The sequence below is a fragment of the Diadema setosum genome, chromosome 19, assembly GCF_964275005.1.
Source record: "Diadema setosum chromosome 19, eeDiaSeto1, whole genome shotgun sequence".
Classification (NCBI taxonomy): domain Eukaryota; kingdom Metazoa; phylum Echinodermata; class Echinoidea; order Diadematoida; family Diadematidae; genus Diadema; species Diadema setosum.
In genome coordinates this window covers 22,586,768-22,610,086 of record NC_092703.1, presented here as the reverse complement: position 1 = coordinate 22,610,086, position 23,319 = coordinate 22,586,768, and the positions used below count along the sequence as shown (strand labels likewise).

At 39.0% G+C, this 23,319-nt stretch overlaps 1 protein-coding gene across 1 annotated transcript; it reads right to left on the bottom strand.

Moving 5' to 3' along the window:
• Positions 1–405: 405 nt before the first annotated feature.
• On the bottom strand, positions 406–19,570 carry LOC140242344 (uncharacterized). Its single transcript, XM_072322080.1, has 11 exons — positions 19,350–19,570; positions 17,312–17,418; positions 16,189–16,249; positions 14,490–14,568; positions 12,174–12,235; positions 11,140–11,539; positions 10,911–11,075; positions 10,566–10,754; positions 9,173–9,459; positions 3,626–4,929; positions 406–2,147 (listed from the first exon to the last, which is right to left on the bottom strand). Exons 1-11 carry the CDS (start codon positions 19,390–19,392, stop codon positions 2,040–2,042), a joined length of 2,805 nt encoding a protein of 934 aa, XP_072178181.1. The 5' UTR covers positions 19,393–19,570; the 3' UTR covers positions 406–2,039.
• Positions 19,571–23,319: the final 3,749 nt, after the last annotated feature.

Genomic DNA, 23,319 nt, shown 5'->3' with positions numbered 1-23,319 from the left:
TTACTCGTGGATTGCAATTTTCTTATTTTATATGCAAACTGAAGTTAAAAATCTTACTTTCAGTCAAATCTTCAGAAAATACACATGAAAGGTATATCTAAATATTTTTTAAAATCTTATATCTCTGACAGAAAATCTTATTTTGCTATTTTCAATGTAAAAAATCTTACTGAATCTGATAAAATCTTATTAGTTGGCAAGTATGTTAAAGTTTTACATCTGGTTGATTTGTTGACTTTTGTCATTTGAAAGTATTCATTTGTTTTTGTTCAGTTGTTTATAGTTATACCCAAAAACAAAATGATTTAATAATTATGTATGAAGCTAATGAATAAGTAAAAAAAAAAACAAACAAAAAGAAAAATTACTTTCACCAGTCCAACTACAATGCATTTTGATGCCCAGGTCTAGACCAACAGTGTCTGTCCAGTTTATTCAGGAACTTTTCATTTAACAGTGTTGATAGGTCTCACCTAACATATTATGTCAATGAAATTGCAGATGAAATTGCAGCCAAAATATGTACTGAGAATACACTTTTGATCACATAGGGTCATCAGTATGGTGTAAGGATATTGTTTACATTTTGCTTGTCAATATCATTATGCATTGTATCAGGGTAATTAAAAGTAAACCTGACAAAGTTTCCTTTGAACAGAATTTAAATTTCAATATATATTATCATATTCATATATATGCATATATATATTCATTTATTTATTTACTTATTTATCTATTTATCTGTGTAGAGGGAAATTTCGTTCACTTCATCTGATGGCATAACTTATCACAAAAATAAGGCCTTTGAATCTTACAGCTACCAGTGAAATGCTCAGTCTTCTGAGTTGAGATACAAAATTATTTCTGGGATCATGTGACTACATGTAATACAATCTTTGTAGGTAAAACTGAATACAGTATACTGTGATTTTGTATCACACCGTTTGTAAATTTGATTTGAATTGACTTGACTTGACTGAGACTTACAGTGACACAGAAACACAACAAAGAAACATAACAAAATCACATTAATGCACAAGGTGAGTCCCCAACCCCACATCAAGTAAAACAATCACCGTATTAGCCTGTAACAATTGTGTTTGGACACAAAACTCTCATACAGATGAAGAATAACTTTGAATGCCTTGCTGGAAGTTACAGCTCATCAAGACATAGATATGAGAAAATATGACCGTATAAAGCAGCTTCACACTTGCCAAAAGACTAAACAGTAACACCCATTTGTTCATGTCCTTTGAAATAGAGTTCCTGATACTTGAGTTTAAATAGTTTTGAAAGTCTGATTCCAGCAAACTTGAATCACACTTCTTCCCAAAATCAATCACATCCATGGTGGTCTGGAGACGTTTTTTTTTTTTTTTTTTCCATTCAAGTTCTGCTCGACCACGAGTGGGCATTTGAAGTCTAAACTGCCCCACCTCTAGAAACGGTTGAGGAGGTGGAGCTTAGCTCAACCTTGAATTACTGTAAAGTGCATTTCGCACAACCAGAAATAAGCACAAAAATAAAAGCAAACCAATATTTCTGCCTGCTGTATGTCCCAGTACCGTAGTTATTCTCTCAATTCCGTGGAGATTTAAACACGTGAAACTCATCTTAATTGGACGAGCGCAAAAAAAATTACTCACAAGAAAACTATCCACTTTCACAGTACAGTATATCATTTTGCTATCAATGGTACATGTACTTGGATATACATATGCTTGACTAGTTATGGAATTTGTGGAACAGTTGTTAAATGGAAAATCGTTTACAAATGGGGGGAGGAGGTTAGAAATCTGATTTCAGTGTCAGAACATGACTTTGGGAAACAATTTTTAAGAAAATAATGTGATTACACGACAAGTTCTTCTGTAATGCAGAAATCCCTTAACCACATCCAACTTATTCTGTGCGAGAAACCATCACCAAGACATTCAGATTGTAATCCACATAATTCATATTGAATTTGTTGAAAAAAAGATGACTGCCCGATGAACAAACGGAACAGAAGAAGATAGTAAGAATCGTCTCCTCCATCAGCTTTCATAATCAATCTGTGATAAAAACTTGTCCACATCCAGATCAAGCGGGAATCCAAAGTTGTCTTTCTTCTTTAATTTACCTTTTTTGGTCTTCTTTGAAGCCTGCACAACAGAGCAAACACAAAAGCAGATGTCTTGATAATAATACGTGTATAGATGCACAGTGCAGCCTAAACCCTAAATACACTATTAAAAAAAATCTATATTGAGAAATCAGGCGATTTTCAGCATACGTATGCGTGGAAATTACTGATCTCTACGGAAGAACAAGCTTAGGAATAGTGGTGGAAATGAGCTGCTTGGCAGAGGTCTGTGCTCTCAGAGTGCTTTTCCAGTTAACATTTGGATATGATTTTTCTACAGTATGTCTCCCTGTGCACAGTAAGATTGCAACTGCTGATATACTTTGTTACAAACATGTCAGAAAAGAGGAACCAGTAGATAACAAACCTGTCATCTACTGCTTTCTGGGCAGTGACTCTACTATCAGGCTATCTCTGGTAGCCAGTAGTGATGTAGCAACCAGGGATATGCTGGTAATGAATCGTCTGCCCAAAAACCAGTAGATGACAGGTTCAATTCCCTCTGGTTCCTTTTTTTTTTACATTTCATTTGTATAGAGGGAGATACATTGAAGAAAAATCCCCCCCCCCACCCGAACATCTTTACCACTCTCCTTTAACCCATGGAGGACGGACTGATTTTGCCACAACACGCATTTCCCATACACACATGCCCGAGAATACTAGGGACTAGTCCTCAACGGGTTAATAATAACCTCTTGCTCTCATCTTTAAAGGGACTGTACAGTACTGGTCGAGGTGGGGATTCATGTTTTGAACATTCCTAAGTGAGATAATGAGAAACCTCTTATGAAATATGACAGAGCATGTAATTTGAAGGATTCAACGTTTATTTGATGAAAATTGGCTTTCAAATGGCTGATATCCAAAAAAAGTGATAATAATAAAAGGCGACAGGCCACGCTTTCATTAGGATCGCTTTGTTTCACCTTATTTTGGGATATCTCAGCCATTTCAAAACCGATTTTCATCAAATAAACTTTTGATACCCCTTAGAATTGCATGCTCTTTGACATCTTATAGAGTGGTTTCTGAATATCTCGCAAAACGTTAAAAGCTAAATCCTCACCTCCACCAGAACTGTACACACCCTTTAACATTGTTTGTATGGTAAATCTCCATATTTGGGAAATAAAACAAAAACATAACTTTCAACTTACTCCTGGAAATGAAGGGATAGATACAGCAAGCCCATGACTACGAATAAATAGTAGTTCCCAACAGTGTAACATTAAAACTTTATCTCCAGTTGCATTAATATATTTGCACATGCTCCCGCAAAAGATTTCATCTTGCGCCTTAACCCGTTGAGAACGGACTGATTTTGCTACTACACACATTTCCATAGACACGGGCCCGAGTATACTTGGGGACTCATCCTCAACGGGTTAAGAATTTGGAGGCTTTGTCTTGTCTAGCTCAATTGAACCAAATGGTGAGCTAATAACAGATAATAATTTTTATGATCCTCAACCAGGCTGCCAACAATGTACTCACCTTAACTTTCTCTGCACTCTGCCGGGAGCGTTTGACACCTTTCTGAGTTATCTTATCTTGGCTTCCATCAGGTGGAGTGTTTACACTGCCTGTGCTGTCTGTCCCATCAATACTTTCTGTTCCCGTGGAGTTGGCGGGAGAAGCGAGGTGTGCTGCTAACTCAGCAGATTTTGTGCTTTTCTCATCAGAGTTCCTCTCTTCCACAGTGACTCGACTTGTAACGCTGACAGCAGTCAGTCCGGGAGGTGTGCTTTCACAGCCCCCATTTACAAGTGATTCTTTTCCATGTGCAGCTGCCACACCTTTGTCAGATGGGTCGCCCCTAGAAATGCTACCCGTAGCTTCGTCACCACCACCAACTTTTACTCCTCCTCCTCCTGCTCCCCCTCCTCCTGCACACTTTCCTGCTACATCTTGCCTCCGCGTCTTGATGATCACCACTTTTTTCGCTTTGAGTCCCATTTTCATCGGCGACTGTATCTGCACCTTTGGTGGCGTGGAGGGCAGTGTGGTCAACAGCCGTGCCACCACTTTCTCCTTGGGCGAGTAGACCCTGGTGACAGCGCAGGGTGTGGTTACCTTGGACGGAGTACTCTCATTGGTGTGTTGGCGCCTGCCGGTGCTGTTGTCATTCCTTCCTCCATCAGCGACCTCCACAGATCTCTCCTGGCAGCTGGTGGAGCTGGGTGATGATGATGAAGGCTTACCGTGGTCACATATTCCTTCCTTCCCCCTTGACAATCTCCTATCTGGGCTTTGGCCACTGGTGAAAGACAGAGACCGAACGTGATGGCCTGTCTTCAGATCCGCAAAGGTCTTTACAATTGTCTTGTGCCTTCGTCCAGAGGAAAGACCTTGGGGAGTCCCACTGAAACGGGGACTGACCGCTCCTTTACCCACTGAGTTTGACTTTTCTCTAATACTTCCCGCCATATCTTGATGATTTGTACAGGCCTCGGGCTGACTGCGTGTGACCACTGTATTTGGGAACTTGCTACTGTCCAGCACAGAAAGGGAAGAGACCTGTTCGCTATCGGAGATGGTAAATAAGTCATTCTCCCCGGACAATTTCTCGCATCCGATTGCCTCGGTGACCTCCACTGACCCTGTGACCATGACTGACCCTGATCCTCCTGCACTGGCACTTGTTCCTGCCCTTCCCCCTTCTGCCAGCAATTCGGTTGCAGTTTGACCGTGTGAGGAGGTAATGTCCATGAGGGGAGAAAGATTCTGATTGGGCGATAACATGGCACCTGGAAACGACACTGATCCATCGGCAGGCCTCACACAAGAGTCCATATCAGCTGCAAGAACAATGACAATTTGAGTTTCATAATTACCACTGCAGGCTTTAAAATGACTATGAATAAGATCAACACTATAATAAACTAGAGATTGTAATTTGTCATTACTGACAAATTAAGGTGATCCGATTTTTTTTTATCAATGATTCGAGTCCTGATCGCAATAGGCATGACCATACAGGTTTCATCTTTTTTTAGAGACATTGGCCGTGTGATGTTTGGATTCTCATTTAGAAAAGGGAGTTATATCTGCCATCTTTGGTACCAAAGTCTGTATACACTAGATAACGAAGATACAGCAACAAATATATATGACCTTTGACCCACCTTTACACTCCCCAGATGGCATGTGAGGAAAAAGTGGTTATTTTGTGAAATGATTCTTGCGACATCATCTATACGTGTGCAATATATGGGAAAGATTGGACAGGTATTCACCAAGATACAGGATGAAACATTTATGACCTTTGACCCTAATTTACATACCCAAGATGGTGTCTGATCAAGTAGTTTTTATTTTATGAAATAATTTACGTGACATGAACTAAACATGTGCAAAATATAGGGGTGATAGGGGCTGTTTTATTTGAGTTATTGCAAAGAAAGTTGTAGAAAGAAAGAAATATCTTGATATTATACATCGAAGATAAGCTTTAATTTCAGACAAAATTTTTAACGTCTTCCTGACATCACATGAAAAAATGAAGGACAATCAAACGATAGCGCAAAGTCTCAGCTACAACATATTAAAATCTGGGAGATTTTCACAGAAGGGTAAGTGAGCTAGTGCTCGATAAAGACAATCATGTAAATTTTCACATCTAGAAAAATTCCCACCCATAGAGATAACACGTCATCACGAAGATAAAGAAAAAAGTACGTATGACCTTTGACCCCAAGACAAGATGGCATCTGAGCGAAAAGTGGTTATTTTGTGAAATGATCCTTGTAACATGGTCTTTACGTGTGCAAAATATGGGAAAGATAGAACATGTATTCACCAAGATACAGGATGAAACATTTATGACCTTTGACCCTAATTTACATACCCAAGATGGCGTCCGATCAGGTAGTTGTTATTTTATAAAATAATGTACGTGACATGCACTAAACATGTGCAAAATATGGGGGTGATAGGGGCTGTTTTACTTGAGTTATTGCAAAGAAAGTTGCAGAAAGAAAGAAATATGAAATCATCAAAGTTAAGCTTTAAATTTAACCAAGTTTTTTGACGTGATCCCGACATCGTATGAAAAAACGAAGGGCACACGAACGATAGCCCAAAGTCTCACCTACAACATATTAAAATCTTGGAGAAATTCACCGAAGCATAAGTGAGGTAGTACTCGATAAAGATAGTCATGTCAATTTTCATTTCCAGAAAAACTACACTCCCATAGAGATTACACGTAAACTGGTCAAATTTGAGAAGATTACATTCAATACATTTTTACGAGATGATGATGTCATCCAATCAAAATGTTGTTATTATATTAATGAAAGAAAATTTAATAAGCTACAACATACTGAAATCTGGGTGAAAACTGGCAAAGCATTAGTGAGATACGCTCGAGTGAACTTGAAATTTGATGACGTCATTTTGAAAATTTACTTTTTTAAATTTATTAAGAAATTTGATATCTTTTAATCATTTTTCCAGCATTGCCAACCCATGAAATGATATGTACAACTCATCAGCTTTCAGAATATGTAAAGAAAATGGGGGGTCACCGTCCATCCTGACGAGTAAAATTGGATTTAAAATTGGCGGTTTTCTGGCATAGTTGCACTGTACATCGCCATTGACGCGCGCGCGGAATTTCAACTTTGACGGGCCCGTATGACGTCATATTGAGTTGGATTGACTTGAAACTTGGTATAAGTATTCCTTGACATTTCAGACATCCGATTCGTGTGAAAAAACGGGAAATTTCTATTGTATATGAGCTGTGCGTGCGTATATGTGCGCGCGCGTACGCGTCCGTCCAATTTTTTCAATTTTTCAAAAAATGCTCCAAATGGTCTGAAACGTGTGCAAAAAAATTTTGAGCTCGATTGGAGTATCAAAATATTTCAACGCGCGCGTCTTAAGGGTAGATATGAATTTTGAGAATGTGAGTAGAATCCGCTTGACTTGGAATATATGTGACGTGAATTTCATTGAAGAATTTCATTCCATTAATGAGATATGAATGAAAATGTGTTTTCATATAATGACGTCATCGTGACGTCACGGTCGACTGATCACTATGATACATTAGATCTGTCATCTTTGCGACATGATACATACATGGTATGAGTTTGAAATTGATAGGCAGAGGACTTTCTGAGCTAACCTCTACACAACTTTTGCGGAGAAATAAAGAAGAAAAACAAAGAATCAGTACAGATACAATAGGTGATCCGAGAGGATTCTCGGATCACCTAATGAAAAATAAGTTGATAAAAGCTCTGTTGCAGTAGTACTTGCCTGGCGGGATAGAATCTTTGTTAACACAGTACTGGCCAAAGGCAAGACTAGCAATGGCAATTTTGAAGTCACTGGACCTTGACATAAGAGGGTTAAGAAAAACTGTAGCATACTTTATAATCCACAACAGACATATCTGATAAATAAGCTCCTGTGAGCGAACACGTAAACAACCTATTGAAATTCATGCTGCATGGACATTTTTGTCTTGCCTGACTTTAATGCCAGTGGATGTTATTCAGGACTGAAGAATGTAGTGGCATCTCATAGATTTCTGGAGAGACCTCTTAGTCCATGGACCAAGACCCGAAAAATGGGTTATTGGTACCACCTGAGGTGGCAAAACTTTTTTGGTGTCATTTTGTTTGTCGGACATAGATATGCTTATCAAGCTATGATAGCATTTCCAAATGAGTAGCTTAGTCATAATAAATGAATTTTTAACCAATTTGGTCTCGTTTTCATATCCCTATACTTCTGAATCGAAACTAACCGCTATACAAAGAAGAGCACTGTCTTCTGTATGTCCACAGGTGTTCTGTTGCAAGCGCGGTGTGCTTAGTCTTTATTCAAGACGGCGAAGGGAATATCCAAAGGGTTATGATGTCCACAGCTGTCACGCGGTGCGCTTAGTCTTTATCTAGAACAATGTACCGTTATCATATCTAAAGTTCCTAATAAAAGGGATTATCTATACTGTTTTTCTACTACCCTCTCACAAATACATAAGTTTTAAACAAAAATCACTCATTTATTTCATTTATTTATTATTAATTTATTCATTTATTATTAATCATTCATTTACAACATTATTCATTATAATGTATTGTAGTGTACCGGTACATTGTTTTTGCATTATTTTTCATTGTTGGATGGAAATAAAGCGACAATGGCGTGGTATTAGCGTTGTCACCGTAGCGTTTTCACTGGAAAATGATAAATAATACAGTAAAATTCATGAGGAATTGTTTTTGTTGTTGTTGCTGTTGTTGTTGTTGTTGTTTTTAGATAAAGGGATATACACTGTATCATAAGCTTTGGATATTCCCTTCGCCGTCTTGAATAAAGACTAAGCGCTGTGGACATCATAACCTTTGGATATTCCCTTCGCTGCCTTGAATAAAGACTTAAGTGCACCGCGTTTACAACAGAACACCTGTGAACATTGGAACATACAGAAGACAGTGCTCTTCTTTGTATAGCGGTTAGTCTCGATTCAGAAGTATAGAGATATAACAACGAGACCAAATTGGTTAAAAATTCATTTATTATGACTAAGCTACTCATTTGAAAATGCTATCACAGCTCGATAAGCATATCTATGCCCGCCAAACAAAATGACACCAAAAAGCTTTTGCCACCTCAGGTGGTACCAATATCTGGCCTGGCCCATGGACTATCTTTCTATTGCCTGTATTGCCTAAATCACTGGGAATCAATTACGTAATTGAGATCATTGTGGTATGCATTGACTTGGGAATGGCCACTAATACTTTAAATATTGTGACACTTGCACCTCCACACCTTTATACAAATCCCAAAGTGTGACTAAATTCCAAGAAAGCCTGATACAATCACAAAACAAATGGTTTCCGACACTTCAGAAGTGCTACACTTCTAAAACTTTGTGCTTTCCAGTGACATGTAATGCATCCCAACTTTATTTCATCGACTCATGCAGAAACAAAAAATAAGCCAGCAACAGCTTTCAGAAAGTTGCATGCAGACCAATCTATTGATGTACATTGTAGAATATTGTGTTGTTCTGCATACCCTCTCCATCCGGCGGAGTCAGAGAGAGCTTCTTGCGCTCGTTGTTCAGGAACCTGTCCCGGTCTGTGTTGAAGAGCGAGAAGAGAGAGTTGAAGGCGGGGTCGTTGCTGGTCATGTCCACAAACTCCTCCAGCACGTTCTCCGCCATCATCCCCGAGAGGAGGTCATCGATGGCCTGGCTGCCACTGGCAACAGGGGTGGACTGCTCGCCTGGATTCTCCTCTGCGGTGGGGCTGCTGTCATTCACCTCGTTGCCAGGCAAAGACTCCATGGGGGGTGATGATTCCCTAGCAACCACACAAAAGCAAAAATATCTAGCTGACAAAGATGAATGTTTTTTTTTTTTTTTTTTGAGCTGATATAAAAAAGGACTACTGTACATGCCATATAATGCTAAGTGAGTCTCATTTTTCCAAATCAGGACTGTGCAACAATTTCGCTTCTGTTTAAATTTGTGATTATTGAGTATAGTGGTACCATGCACCTTGTTCATGTATTGTGTACTGTATACGGTACCAGTACACGTATGTGTGAGATAATATTTGTGCATGTTTTTATCTCTGTGAACATTGAATGACTCACAAGATATAATGCAGAAATAAAAAACCCACAAAACATATGGCATTTACATTATCATTATGATTATGATTATCATTGTATTGTAATGACAGGCTACCTATCAAAATTCTTGGTATGTGATGAATGAGAAGGAAAAAATCACATAACTTGAATGTCACAAGGCTCAAGTGAAGCATTTCATTCCAAGGTTCATGCCATGTCACTGACATAAATCATAAAGGATTATCTTGCATCTCATCTTTATCAAAAGTTGTAGTAACCAATTAAGAATTGAATCCATTTGCAAATGAAGAACAAACTCAGCCAGTCGGTGCTCGGATGCTGCAAAAGTATATTCCTACTGGACATTGGCACTGCCCGTAACTATAGTTCTCACTTGGGTGATCATGAATCAGAATAAGCACCTCATCAAATGACACATTTCATTATTTTACTGAGTCAATCAGGCTAAGTGAAAGGGTTCACTCGAATACACACATTGCAAATGAAGTGCATTTAACACAATTCTACACACTTTCATTTAAGGCACTGTTGTCCAAATCCTCCATTTAAGCAGGATATTCTGAAGTGTTGTATTGCTAACGAGTCCCATATGTTAGTTTGCGTGTTTGCATTTAGAAAACAAAAGCTACCCTGTAGGGTATTTCCATGCCATAAACATTGCATAAAACTGACATTTTGAATGAGGTGCTGTTTAAGAAAAAAAAAGAAGGATAATGGAAGAAGCACAATCTACATCCACACCACCAACAACAAACTAAAATTTGAGGAGTTCAAAGCAAAAATCTCTTAAAAACTCTGATAAGATGCTTACTGGGAGGGTAACATCTTGTTGATGTTCTCTGCCAGCTTCTCTACCAGCTCCCTGTTGTTCACCACCGATCCCCATGGCGATGGCAGGTCTCGCATCTCGTCCGGGCCAAAGGTGGAGTCGACACCTGTTGATGTCATCGTGTGCGTCTTCTCCGTCATTGCACTTGTGAGCTTTCTCCTGGGTGGAGCACTGCAGATGTTGGAGAATAATATTGAATGAATAGAATGGGTAACAGGCCCCTGGTAAAATTCTGTGACACATCATTAAACAATATCGCACACTGCATTGCACAACTTTTTTTCACAACTCCCATCAGACTGAGATGTTAAATTAATCAGGACTAACCTTTTTCTCTTGGGTGACTTTCCGATAATCTTTTCATTCTGAAGATGACTTTGGGAGGATTTGCTCGGAGTCAGGAACTGAGACTGGGTGCCTAAAAGACAGAGAAAAAACAAACAAAATCTTACTGCATCAGTTTGAGCAAATGAGAAATCACAGGTAAAACAACTTCATAATAGCACAAGTGTGAATGTTGGATAGAATCATCCCCCTCCCCCTTCACTGAAAATACCGCACAAGAGAGCACGTAAGATACATACTAGAGACATCCTGTGGAGGGGATGGTTTTTCGCACGGCAGCATCTGCGACGCTTGTTCCGAGAGCGGGGTGGCAACCGTGTTGTCGCCTGACCTTTGACCCAACGGCCGGTTGCCTGGCAGGCTCTCCACGGTGGTGTATTGCACGCTGGATTGTGGAACGGTCTGCTGGTGGACTTGTTGCTGCAGTTGTGGCTGCAGCTGTTGCGGCTGCTGTTGCTGCTGATGTTGATGATGTTGTTGTTGTTGCAGCTGCTGCTGCTGCTGCTGTTGCTGCTTCTTGATGGCGGTGAAGTTGGCATTCTGTTGAGCCTGCTCACGCTCCATCTGAAACCGTTCATGGTAGAGCCGATTCAGGCTGTACCGACTCCTCACTGAGAGAATGAATCCAATCATTATGGGGTTAATTCATAGAGTGATCTAGTAGTAATTCAACTTGATTTACACTTTTTTTTCATTTTTATGGACATTAACATACATGTAATATGTAGAATTTCAGTGCAGAATAATACTTCTTTATTGGTAGGTGAATAGAGAAATAAAAGCTACACAGATGTCAACAGCCAATGTCTTTTTACTGTAATGTCAGCATCATCCCTCATCTAACTTTCACACAGATACATGTATGACCAACATCACTGTTGCATGAAATTATGTGGTGGTGTAAACTTCCATCACTCTTGCTCTGTGTCAAATTTATATGACACTTTGACCATTCTACTTGGTTGTGCTTATCCTAGCCACTAGTTGTTAGGTTTTTTTTTTATTGTTTTTTGTTGTTTTTTCCTGTACCAGAGATTTTGGACAGTTTGCAAAACATAATGGGGTTTCTGTGCCAATCAGCACTAAAAGCAGACAAAGGGTAGGTTTGGAGAGTCCATTTGAATCTGGATTACACATCATTTAAAAGCTTGGAGTCTGCTCCTTTAGAATCTGCCCTTAGCTAAAAATCCATGTCTGGTGTCTTTTTGTTGTTAAGTGATGCAGGGTCACATATGTACACATTACCTGATTGGCTTGGAAGTTCACCAGTGAAAGTTGTTATGGCTCCACTCCCCTTGTAGTGGTGCCTGAAATCAGACACAATACATTTCAAAATCAATGGTCAAGATATACATGCATATTTTTTCTACCCTTTCTAATTCTGCTCACTGACGAAAACTCTATAACAAAGCCCAAGAAGAAAAACACCCCGATCAGGTCTTAAGTTCTGTCTCAATCTCAATCACTAAAACTACAGTTAGTACATCTTCATTTCCTAATGACAGCTTTTCTACATCACTAAGTTCACTTGTACAAATGCACTTGTTCAACTTCATCCACCTTTGTCAGTAAATACCTGTCACCCCTTCAATTTTAGTACACTGATAGCTTTTAAAGTCAGACCTTTCACCCCCCCCCCCTTTTTTTCCCCCTCAAGTATACTGTGCCGATGGATTATTTTGAGGTGTGAAAAACTGTTAAAATTCAAGCTCTATAAAACTATGGTAGAAACATTGTGCAAATATCTGAGACATACTGCAGGATATACAGGCAACTCCCATTATGGGGAAGTCCTCAGGACTGGCAGTTTTCCTTGGTAACATTGAAATATCGTCATATCCTAACAAATGAAGTGTATAAAGATACCTAGATGATAATTTGGGGCCATGAATTTTCCTTCGCTGCATACAAAATTTCACTATCGAAAAGTGTTCGTTGCAACAGGAGTGCACTGTATGTACAATCATTCCTTCATAGGTGAAATTAAAAGCAAGTCAATTTCACTGATGAAATTTGGAAAGTGTGACAAATAAGTAAGAAGTTTCCACTGCAGCAGTAGCCAGCTGTGAATCACATTCTCCATGCTTAGCTTGACTGTTAATGTCCCATCATACCCATCCATTGCCCCTCATAGCTCAAGATTTTGTGCACAAAAAGTCTAGATTGGGCAAAAAGCTTGATAATTCTATGATGTCATTTATTCATATTCAAAGACTATTATAAAATGGGCTTAGAATCTCTGCAATCTTATTGGTAAATTATCAAGCACTGATTTTTACTGATCCAAACTGAACCATGCATCTGGTAAAATCTGAACACTCGGCTCAAGCCTTGTACAGATGTACCAGACCCACAAAGTGGAAAAAGGTTGAATTTGATGAATTTATGGGCCCATTTTATAAAACATATGATGCACAGGCCTAATTTGTGGATTGGTGAGAAATGGACGCTCTTGTTTAACTTTGTAAACAGTCTAAAACCCACTTGCCGCACTAGTGAGTTAAAACAGATCCAAAGTTAAACTCGCACATTCAATTCTTACCGATCCACTCCATCCTGTACATCATTTGAATAATTACTATTATCATTGTCCTGAATGAGTGAATCCTCAGGTATTCTTAACCCTAACTAGGCTGGGCTATTTCGGTAGATGATAGAGCCGGAGGGGCCTCCCAGGCCCCCCCTCCAGATCTCAGCCGTCGACCGCGCAATCACGACGAAAATTGGCACACACACATTGCCTATGATGTAATCTAAAGTACCATGAAGTTAATTTTTTTTTTTAATTATCATTTTTGTTTAATTATGCTAATTTATGCATAACGATGCATGAAATCAGACAATTTGGTATAAATCACTAAATAAAGCTCAAAACAGGCACATTTTTTGTGTGAATATTCTTTTTAGTGTCCTTAGCAAATGTAAGAGAAAAAAAATGTGCTATCAGAAAAAATTTCGTAAGTATTTTATTGTTTTCTAATTTCATATGTATTTCTTTGTTTTTTCAATGTTATGTTTTTCACTGTTTTTCCAATGTTATGTTTTTCATTGTTTTTCGATAAAATTTGTCTGCAACATTGTTCCGAACAAGACAATATCGTCGGTTGAGAATGATAAGGGCGTTAAGTTGCCACTAAACTCATAGTGTTCGAGACAACTTAACGCCCTTCTCATTCTCAATAGACGATATGTTATTAATTGATTTTAATCAATAAAACCCCAAAATAATCATGCTTTTATGAAATGTGCCTGTAAGCACAGTTTGCATTGAAATTGTACACGAATTCACGTTTTTGAGCAATTTTTGGTCTGACATGCAGGTACTTAATTATGCACAACTTCGGAACCGCGCGCCCAGGCATCGTAAATTTGGTGTCAAAAGATGCTGGAGACTCGAAAGAAAAAAGTCATGAAACGTCGCGGTGATAGCTTTTCGCGATAGCAATACATCGTGCGGAACATCGAGGGGGGGCCTCAGAGCCCCCCCCCCCCCCCCCCCCCCAGCCTAGTTAGGGTTAAAACAGCAGTCAAGCATTTATGAACCTGAAGATAGCTACTCACTTGATTTGTATCAGCAGGGCATCAAATCTTGTCCAGAGCTTGTATAGAGCATCATTAGCATTTTTCACCTTTCTGGCATCTGTGTGGAGAGAGCGGAATATTCATATGTCATTACAACAAATTCTTTTTATTTCCCAGTGACATCAAGTGATACAAGAAGTTGCTCAACACTGTCCAATAAAGCACAAACCTCAATTTATTGGTTATCTGAATTTTCTTTTCTTTCTATTTCTATGAAACAAGTGACTAAATGTATCTTCACAAAGCTAGTACTTTAGAAGATACTGTCTGCTTATAAGCTGCTATTTCATATCACACAGACTTATCAAAAATGACTAACAGCAATGTATGCAACAGGATAAAGGGAAGGATCATTTACTCTATATCCACAAATATATTTAATCAACACCCTGCAGAGCTAATAAAAAGTCATCTTCTTGTATGCCATCTAATGGTTTAAATTGCTTCACGTTCTATGCCATATGTTCCGTTCAAATTCATGGTGCAGATCTATTGTTAGGTTTCCACAGAATATTCTTGAAAGACGAGAGAAGCACAACTGAAATGATTGCACTTAACCCTATTCCCACGTTTCGCGTGATTATTCTGCAACGCGTGATGCTCTCACCACGACATTTTATGACTTTTTTCTTTCAAGTATCACGCAACTTTTGAGACCAAATTTGTAGCTCCCAGGCATACCATTTTGAAGCCATGCCCCTTTGAAAAAAATTTGTCAATCCAAAAATTGCTCAAAAACATGATTTTGTGTACAAATCCAATGCAAATTGTGTTTTTGCAATTAATTCATATAAAAATACACATTTTTACTTTCAATGGCTGATAATGATTTATTTTAACCTGATTATGCTTTAAAAAGTATCTGCGACAAATTTTTACATAAAAAACACAAACAAAACGTAAAAAAAAGAAATGCATAAGAAATTCAATAAACGATAAAATACATAGGAAATAATTTGTCGCTTCAATATTATTGTTGAGGATATTGAAAAGAATATGTTCATCAAAAATTCTTGGAGCTTTATTTTTTTTTATGTATATTGCTATATTTTTTCATCTATAGGCAAAAAATTATTTTTTGCATAATTAATATAAAATACATAAATTAAAATTTGAAAAATATAACTATACAGTCTTGTAGATTACATTGCCTCTACCTCTGCAAGTGATCCACGACCGAGATCTATCTGCCCCCCGTGGTTTCAAGTCCCTCAAAAAACCCGGTGGGGTTAGTCAATTACCAATTATTCGTCATAATTTATATTTTGTATTGGTAAGTGGCCTTTTTCCCCCTTTTTTTTTTTTGTTTTTTTGTGAGGGGTGGGGGTGAACCTTATATAAAATACTAAAAATTGCAGACCTAGTGCAGAATTCTATCTGTTCAATTATACTTTAGAATTAATATTACCGCAATGTTGCCTGTTACCTGTTGCATCTTTATTAAATACATTTGTTACCTGTTGCATCTTTATGCATTTTTTTCTTGTTTTTTTTTTCCTTTTTATTTACCAATTCTACATCCATGCTACTATACCTTTCAGTGCCATGTTGCAGGGACTTTGGACAGTGTGTACAACACTATGAGGTTTTCTGTGCCAAACAGCGCTCAAAGCAAACAAAGACTTAACTTTCTACAGATAATATTCTGCATGATCTATGAGCAAGAAAAAAGACTTACCTTGTGATATCAGCTCGTAGTATTCTTCCACAATTACTTGCAGATTCTTGGCTCCAAGGGGCTGTAGAACACAGATGCAGACAATGGGAAATTATGATATTTAATTAAAAAGTGATGAAATGAAATAATAAAGTTTACAGCATTCTTGCACCATCAAAGTGATGAAACACTACACATCATTCCCTTTAAAATTTCTGTTAAGAGTTTCAATGCAAACTGAGGGCCTAATTTTTTATTCTGTGCTATATCTGCAAAGCTGCACATACAGGGACTCTCTCTAGCTCTCTCTCTCTCTCTCTCTCTCAACAACAATTGCAAAAAATACAATTAAACAAAACATAACAAAAAGATAACAAACATACATCAATGAACCACCATCAATTTTACCACTCTTCCTACATGTCAAAAGAAAAAAAAAAAACTGTTAACAGTTTTAACAAGAAAGTCTTGCAATTACAATCTAAAATTGATCACAAATGATTTATTTTTTTTTAATTTCATTACAGTCAAATTAGCAACAGCGAGCAAATATTAATGATGGTAGATTTTGCAAAAGTAGAAGTCTCCAAATGTAAAATCAAATTTTGTGTACACACACAAATCATTTGTACAAAAGCCATGCCTATTATTCATTCTTCTTTACACTTTCTTTTACAATATGCAATGTTGTATTTTTGAAATTTTTGTTACTTTCACTTACAGCTGATTTCAGAAAATGGATTTCATTTTTTTTCATTGTATATTCACAGACGTTCTTGGTCTCTAAATATAGGGCCTAGATACTAGCAGTGTCTACTCTACAGACAGCAGGTCTACTGTTCATAGACATTTGCTTGTATACATGTAGAATAGAAAGAACAAAAGCTGGGTTCCCATAATAATGGTGCTCTTCTTACCCCTGTTCAGTTTACTGGCAGATCTACATTGTGTGCTCCTGTCTTAATATTTGGTAGGCCTATATCATAATAAATCATGCAGACACCTCAATTGTATGATTTGTGTGTCTGTGTGTGTGTACAAGGTCAATGAAGGTACAAATTATAAAATTGGAAACGATGGTATGACAGAGGAATCAAATTTAATTGAATTGACAACAATGCTAGCTAGTCCATCTCTTTCTTACCAAAATGCCAACTGCTGCTGATGAGATGTTGCGAATCTCCTCAAGATGAGGACTCTCATGAAGGAAGACGTCATAGCTTTCCTGAAGACCCTCAGAATGCAGGTAGTCTGGAGAAAGAAATAATTATTATTAACCCATTGAGGACGAGTCCCTAGTACATTTAGAACTCTGTAACAAAGTTACAATAGTACGTTAAGTAGAATCTACAGATTGAGTGCTGGCAGTGGTATACTTGGGTGACCCGCACCTCGTCATAGTTAATGTTTGTGCATATTTGAATCACATTTCGTCACTGAAATTCTATAAAATCCCACTCACATACAGGGAAAATGCTGAAGATTCCAATGGAATCACAAGTTCACTGATCGATATTGAAAATTTGCAGCTATCGTCGCCAAACGCGAACGATTCGGAATAGTTGTGCACTAAGGAAGGGACCCGCAACTCGTCACCGGCGCTCCCACAGACAAAGCACGTAAAGACGTGTGCGGGTGACCGCAATGATAGGCCTATTATAAAATAACACATATTCCTCATAAAATTTCAGATTTTTGTGAAAAACTGTTCGGTTTTCACCACAATTTGCTTGGTTGTGGTAGCCCTGTCAAGTTTCAAGCGTACTGAACATAGACGTCTAGTCCCGGGCTTACATTTTTGTTTAGCGCGCTTGTAACAATTTTAAGCGGGGTGACGGTATTCGGGCCCCCGACGAGGTGCGGGCACCTCACTATACCTGGTATAACATACCGGTAGTTTACTACTAGCCGCTCTAATTCTACAGTACAGCCAAGGATAGCTTCCAGCGGCCGCAGCGGAAATTTCAGAGCTGTAAATTTAATTACATCCTTGTTTTCCTTGGGGGGGAAAAAAAAACACGAACATAGATCTGTTTCTAATATTAGATACTCTAGATGTGGGTCTATTAAACGTTAGATCTAAATTTATAATCGACTATAGAAGTTGAGACTTTTTTTGTTTTTGCTATTCTATAAATTTACCAACAATTTTAGTCACACTAACTAACCGCGTTAGGCCTATCATTTCTAGAGTTCTAATTGTAACTCAAAGGAAATTTTCAACTTGTTTTACTTAGACAAGAGCTATTGATATCTGTCATGTATGGTAAATGTTTCACTGAAGTTTTATTAGTTACATAATGCATAAATTAATAGCAAGTATAGTCGCTCGTCTCCCCATGACCATGATCTGATCACATGAGGTGAGTTAACTATACACAGCCCAGTCGCTGTACATGGTACGTCGCGACAGGGCTGTACGCGCGCGACCACCAACCACTAGGAGAGCGACGTAATCGTATCACGATAGCTTTGAATTTTGATACTTAACATAATTTTTGTCACCTCAAACTCATCGAGTATACTCTTCAATATTTACTCTACATCTGATGCTATCAGTATTCAAATGTACGCAATGAAACTTACCGAAATTGATCATCATATCCAGCATGTCCACACGGTACACAATCTTTCACGCCAGGAGGGTGTTTCATAAAGCTGTTCGTAAAGTTACGAACAGCTTACGAGCGACTGGTGATCAGTTCTTGTGGTGAATTATGGAAATTCTGATAAGTATAGCACATCAGAACTGATCACCAGTCGCTCGTAAGTTGTTCGTAACTTTACGAACAGCTTTATGAAACAGGACCCAGGCCTAACTATACACTTGAACACAGCACAGTCGCTGTACATGGTACGTCGACGTACCATGGAATTGCGCCAGAAAGTGTCATTTTATTTGTTCCACGGACTTATCGCAAGTGGTCTCCATGGACCCAGTGTGGCGAACTATTCTTCTGTAATAAAAACATGCATTTAACGTGAGTAAAGTATTCTGTTTAAAGGAGAAAAGTATACATTTTCCTAAGTTTTGTAGTTGTGTTGAGGTTCCTCACTTTGAGGCTGCATGCCGCGCTCGTCAGACGCTGTTTTCGCATAGCGTAACAGCGTCTGGTCGGGCTAGAGGTGAGTGAGAAATGGCTGCGCAGCGCAATTCCTCACGCCTGTGCGCCCGAACTTACCCAGTACAAGACGAGCGAGATCCGAAGGAAGTGCCCGAACCATCGTCCTTTACAATATTACGTTGCGTGAACGAGGAAGAGTAGGAACTGCGACAATTTGATCTTTAGCTCGCCTTTAAAAAGACGTTGTGCTTCCTGCTGGGAACTTGGCGAGTCAAAACTGACAAACGAAACATATCTTTGTTGGATCAGAATCTATCTATGAAATACTCGATCCCTTGTTGTGTGTTGCGTGTGCATGCATGCATTCTCCGTGTGTTCATCGTTCATGTTATATCGTCCATGTATTTTTGTGTAGACAGGACAGTCATACAACTCCCGCGCGAAAAAGGCGCTTTGACAGCTTCCGGTTCAAGGGTGATAGCCTGTTGTGATTACATAATTCAAGTTCTTAGTATTGACGAATTGGCGAATGCTGAGAGAGGTATCGTATGATCGTGGATGTTTTGTGTGCTGTGTTAGCGCTGTTCTTTCTCTGTCTCCTATTCTTTGAACAAATTTAGGTAGCTAGATACAATCTTATTCATTTTATTTATCGTTTGTTCCCAAAAGATAAGAATCAAGCGAGCTTGGACTGCTCGGACACCGAAAACGTAAACCACGGGCCCACGGCATGCTGCCGGGCTGCGAAGCGTTGAAGTGATGTCGGGTCGGGCCGCGCTGCGCCGGTGCGGTTAGGATAAGCGGTGACTGACGTGTGTTAATAGCAACACAACTGGTTAGCACGATAGCGCGTACTCTATCCCCTAACGTTATAGATCTAGACATGATATACATATGATGTAGGCATCTAGTACTACGGCATTCTTCTTCTTACTGTATTTGCTTGATTTCCCCCAGTATGGAGAACTACGAAGGTTGCATGGTTGTCTGATGCCCATCCATATTGCACATGTGACATGACTCGATGTACATGTATGAGTATGTATTCGAGGCCTTTCACGTTTGTCCATTTGATTAAGTACAAGAAATAGGCTTGACCGAAAGATCAGTCTGCATCTGGCCGTCGGGAAATGTTCCGCGGAGACTGCGTCTGGCTTCCACGGATCCCCTCTGTATTGTCTACGGAGGAGAGCGATAACGTGAAAAATATAAAAGACTCTTCCGGACAGACGGATCTTTCTGTCTACAATTTACAAATAGGCCTACTACTACGTACTAGATGTCTAGTTACCTCCGCCAAGGGAGGAGGTTATGTTTTCGTTACCGTTGGTTTGTTTGTTCGTTAGTTAGACATAGTTAGTTTGTCCATGTGCAAAATAACTCAAAAAGTAGTTAACTGATTTGAATGAAACTTGCAGGAAAGGTTGAGAATGACACAAGTAACAAACGATTAACTTTTGGTAGTGATCCGAGAACTTTGGGGGAATTTATGAATATGAATGATTTTTTATATTTTGGCAGGTAGGGTCAATGAACTTGGGAGTTCAGGCTGCGCGTATTTGAGGTTTGCATGGGCGCACTAAAGTGCATGCTACTTTAAGAACGGCTTTGTGAAACACCCCTGGGGGGTGTTTCACAAAGCCGTTCTTAAAGTTAAGAAGGACTTAAGTGCGACTGGTGATCAGTTCTTGTGCAGAATTATTGAGATTCTGATAAGTACAGTAAGGGCACCGGTTTTCGACACTTTAGCACATTTCCTTGTTTACCATCAATACTGCATGGTTTTACCTCGGAATTTCGATATGAAGTTGAGCTACAAAGGCCAATAATAATATGCCTTAAACGAATTCCCATTTGAAATCACTCGCGTTCAATTTTTAAGCGATTTCCGTCACGCCGTCGCTGGCATCAGATTTCGACACCCAGCATCATTTTTCAACACAATCACGGCGCGCATCACACAGAAATCACATGGCGCGTACAGTACGCGTACACTGCATTGTGGACGCAAACTAGCAATCATACCGGCGCAAGAACTTGTTGTTTCCTCTATAACGTGTCTTGATATGGGAATGTCGAAATCTGGTGCCACATTCTCAAAGCCAACTCTTTCTACAAGTTTGCTCATTTATCACGAATTCAGCCATGAAATTACTAAAGACGGTTTACATCAAGATTTGGCAAACAAACTGATACTAAAGCAAGATAACCGGCACGGGTGAATTTAATTTTACGGCGATGTATACAAAATGCGTCATATTGTTTTGAACCCCTAAAAATGGCTGACATTAACATTTCTGCTGACACTGTGTTGCTTTTCTCCTAAATATTCTACCGTCGGATTATGATGACAAGTGACAAACGGTGTTTATATAAGACTAGAAATGTGATTGATAACTTGGTTGATTGCTGAAGTCAGACATTTGTATTGAGTATAAAATTTTATGAGAATTATCTGCTGGGTGTCGAAATCTGGGTCCTGTTGAAAACTGGTGCACTAACGGTATAGCACACAAGAACTGGTCACCAGTCGCACTTAAGTCCTTCTTAACTTTTGTGAAACACCCCCCAGTTTCTGCTGGGGCGAGGCGCGCCGTGCAGCTGAGGGTTTATGACGTAACAAAGGCTTCTAGAGTATATTGGGAAATCGGGCGGCTTTCAGCACAGTGGCAATGCTGTATAGGGACCTACAGGTAAGTATAACTATAAGCATGAATAAGTGGAAATCACTAATATCTATGGAAGAACAAGATCAGTGGTGGAAATGAGCTACATGCTTGGCGGAGGTCTGCGCTCTCAGAGTCCTTTTCTAGTTGACCATGTTGACACTGTCATATTGAAATGATGATTGATCAACAGATCAATGGCCTAACCATCTAAAAGATTCCAGTTGTAGAGTATTATTTACACTATTTACAGTCTAGAACCTCCAGTACGTTTGGCATGTAATAGAGTCTGACTCTCGGTCAAGAAGAAAACTAAAAAGGCGTAAAAGAGGCTCTCCTCTTTGTTCTATAAGTATACCTACTGGTTTTACTGAAACAGAGGGGTTAACGGTTCTCCAGTCTGAGAGGGAGATATTTCATGAGTTACAGGTACACTACACAGTACAGCAAAAACCAAGTAGACAACCTAGATCTAAAGTAGAATGTCACTGAATGTCTAGATTGAGAGTAGAGTCCATGTGCAGGGGTGGTTCCAGGAATTCCATAAAGAGGGGGCGAGTTTACAAATTAAAGGGGGTGCACGCACCCCTTCCCCAGTTCTTTCTTTTTATTTCTTTTGTTTCATCATCCCAAACAATGGAGTCATTGGGACGAAAAACGGAAGTGATTTAATCATCACTGATGCGGGGGAAGGGGAGGGGGAAGTGGAGTTGCTTCCAAAGTGAGAAATTGCTAACTTTGTTTCTTAAAAGGCTTCTTTGCATGAAGTCTTACGAAGGTATTCAGGTATTCACTCTTATTATTACAAAGTGCTCAGGAGTGGCAGTTTTCTTTACTTTGTATCAAAACTTTGTTAAATTTAAATTTGTAACTAAACAATGCTAAAGTATTACAAAGATATTATAAATTTAGAGATCTTCACCCACCGAATAGATGGACTAACATGGTATTCATTATCATAATTACCTCCGCAAAAGGAGGAAGTTATGTTTTCGTTACCGTTGGTTCGTTTGTTAGTTAGTTTGTCTGTGTGCAAAATAACTCAAAAAGTAGTTAACGGATTTGGATGAAACTTGCAGGAAAGGTTTAGAATGATACAAGTAACAGATGATTAAATTTTGGTAGTGATCCGAGAATATTGGGGGAATTTATGAAGGATTTTTGATATTTTGGCAGGTAGTGTCAATGAACTTAAATTGGGAGTTCAGGCTGCGTGTATTTGAGGTTTGCATGCGCGCACTAAAGTGCGTGTTCTAGTTTCTGCTAGGCGAGGCATGCCGTACAGCTAAGGGTTTATGACGTAACAAAGGCTTCTATATCGGGAAATCGGGCGACTTTCAGCACACAATGCTATAAGTACGTATGGGTGGAAATCACTGATATCTCTGTGGAAGAACAAGATCAGTGGTGGAAATGAGCTG

Bases quoted from the DNA above. Each gene is read 5' to 3' on its own strand.
- LOC140242344 (XM_072322080.1), bottom strand. From the start codon at position 19,392: ATGGTTCGGGCACTTCCTTCGGATCTCGCTCGTCTTGTACTGG. The intron at 11,076-11,139 runs GTATTTTCAGTG...GCTATTATGAAG, and splicing joins CTTACGTGCTCTCTTGTGCG to TTGTTTTACCTGTGATTTCT. The intron at 2,148-3,625 runs GTGAGTACATTG...TCTGTTGTGCAG, and splicing joins AGAGTGCAGAGAAAGTTAAG to GCTTCAAAGAAGACCAAAAA.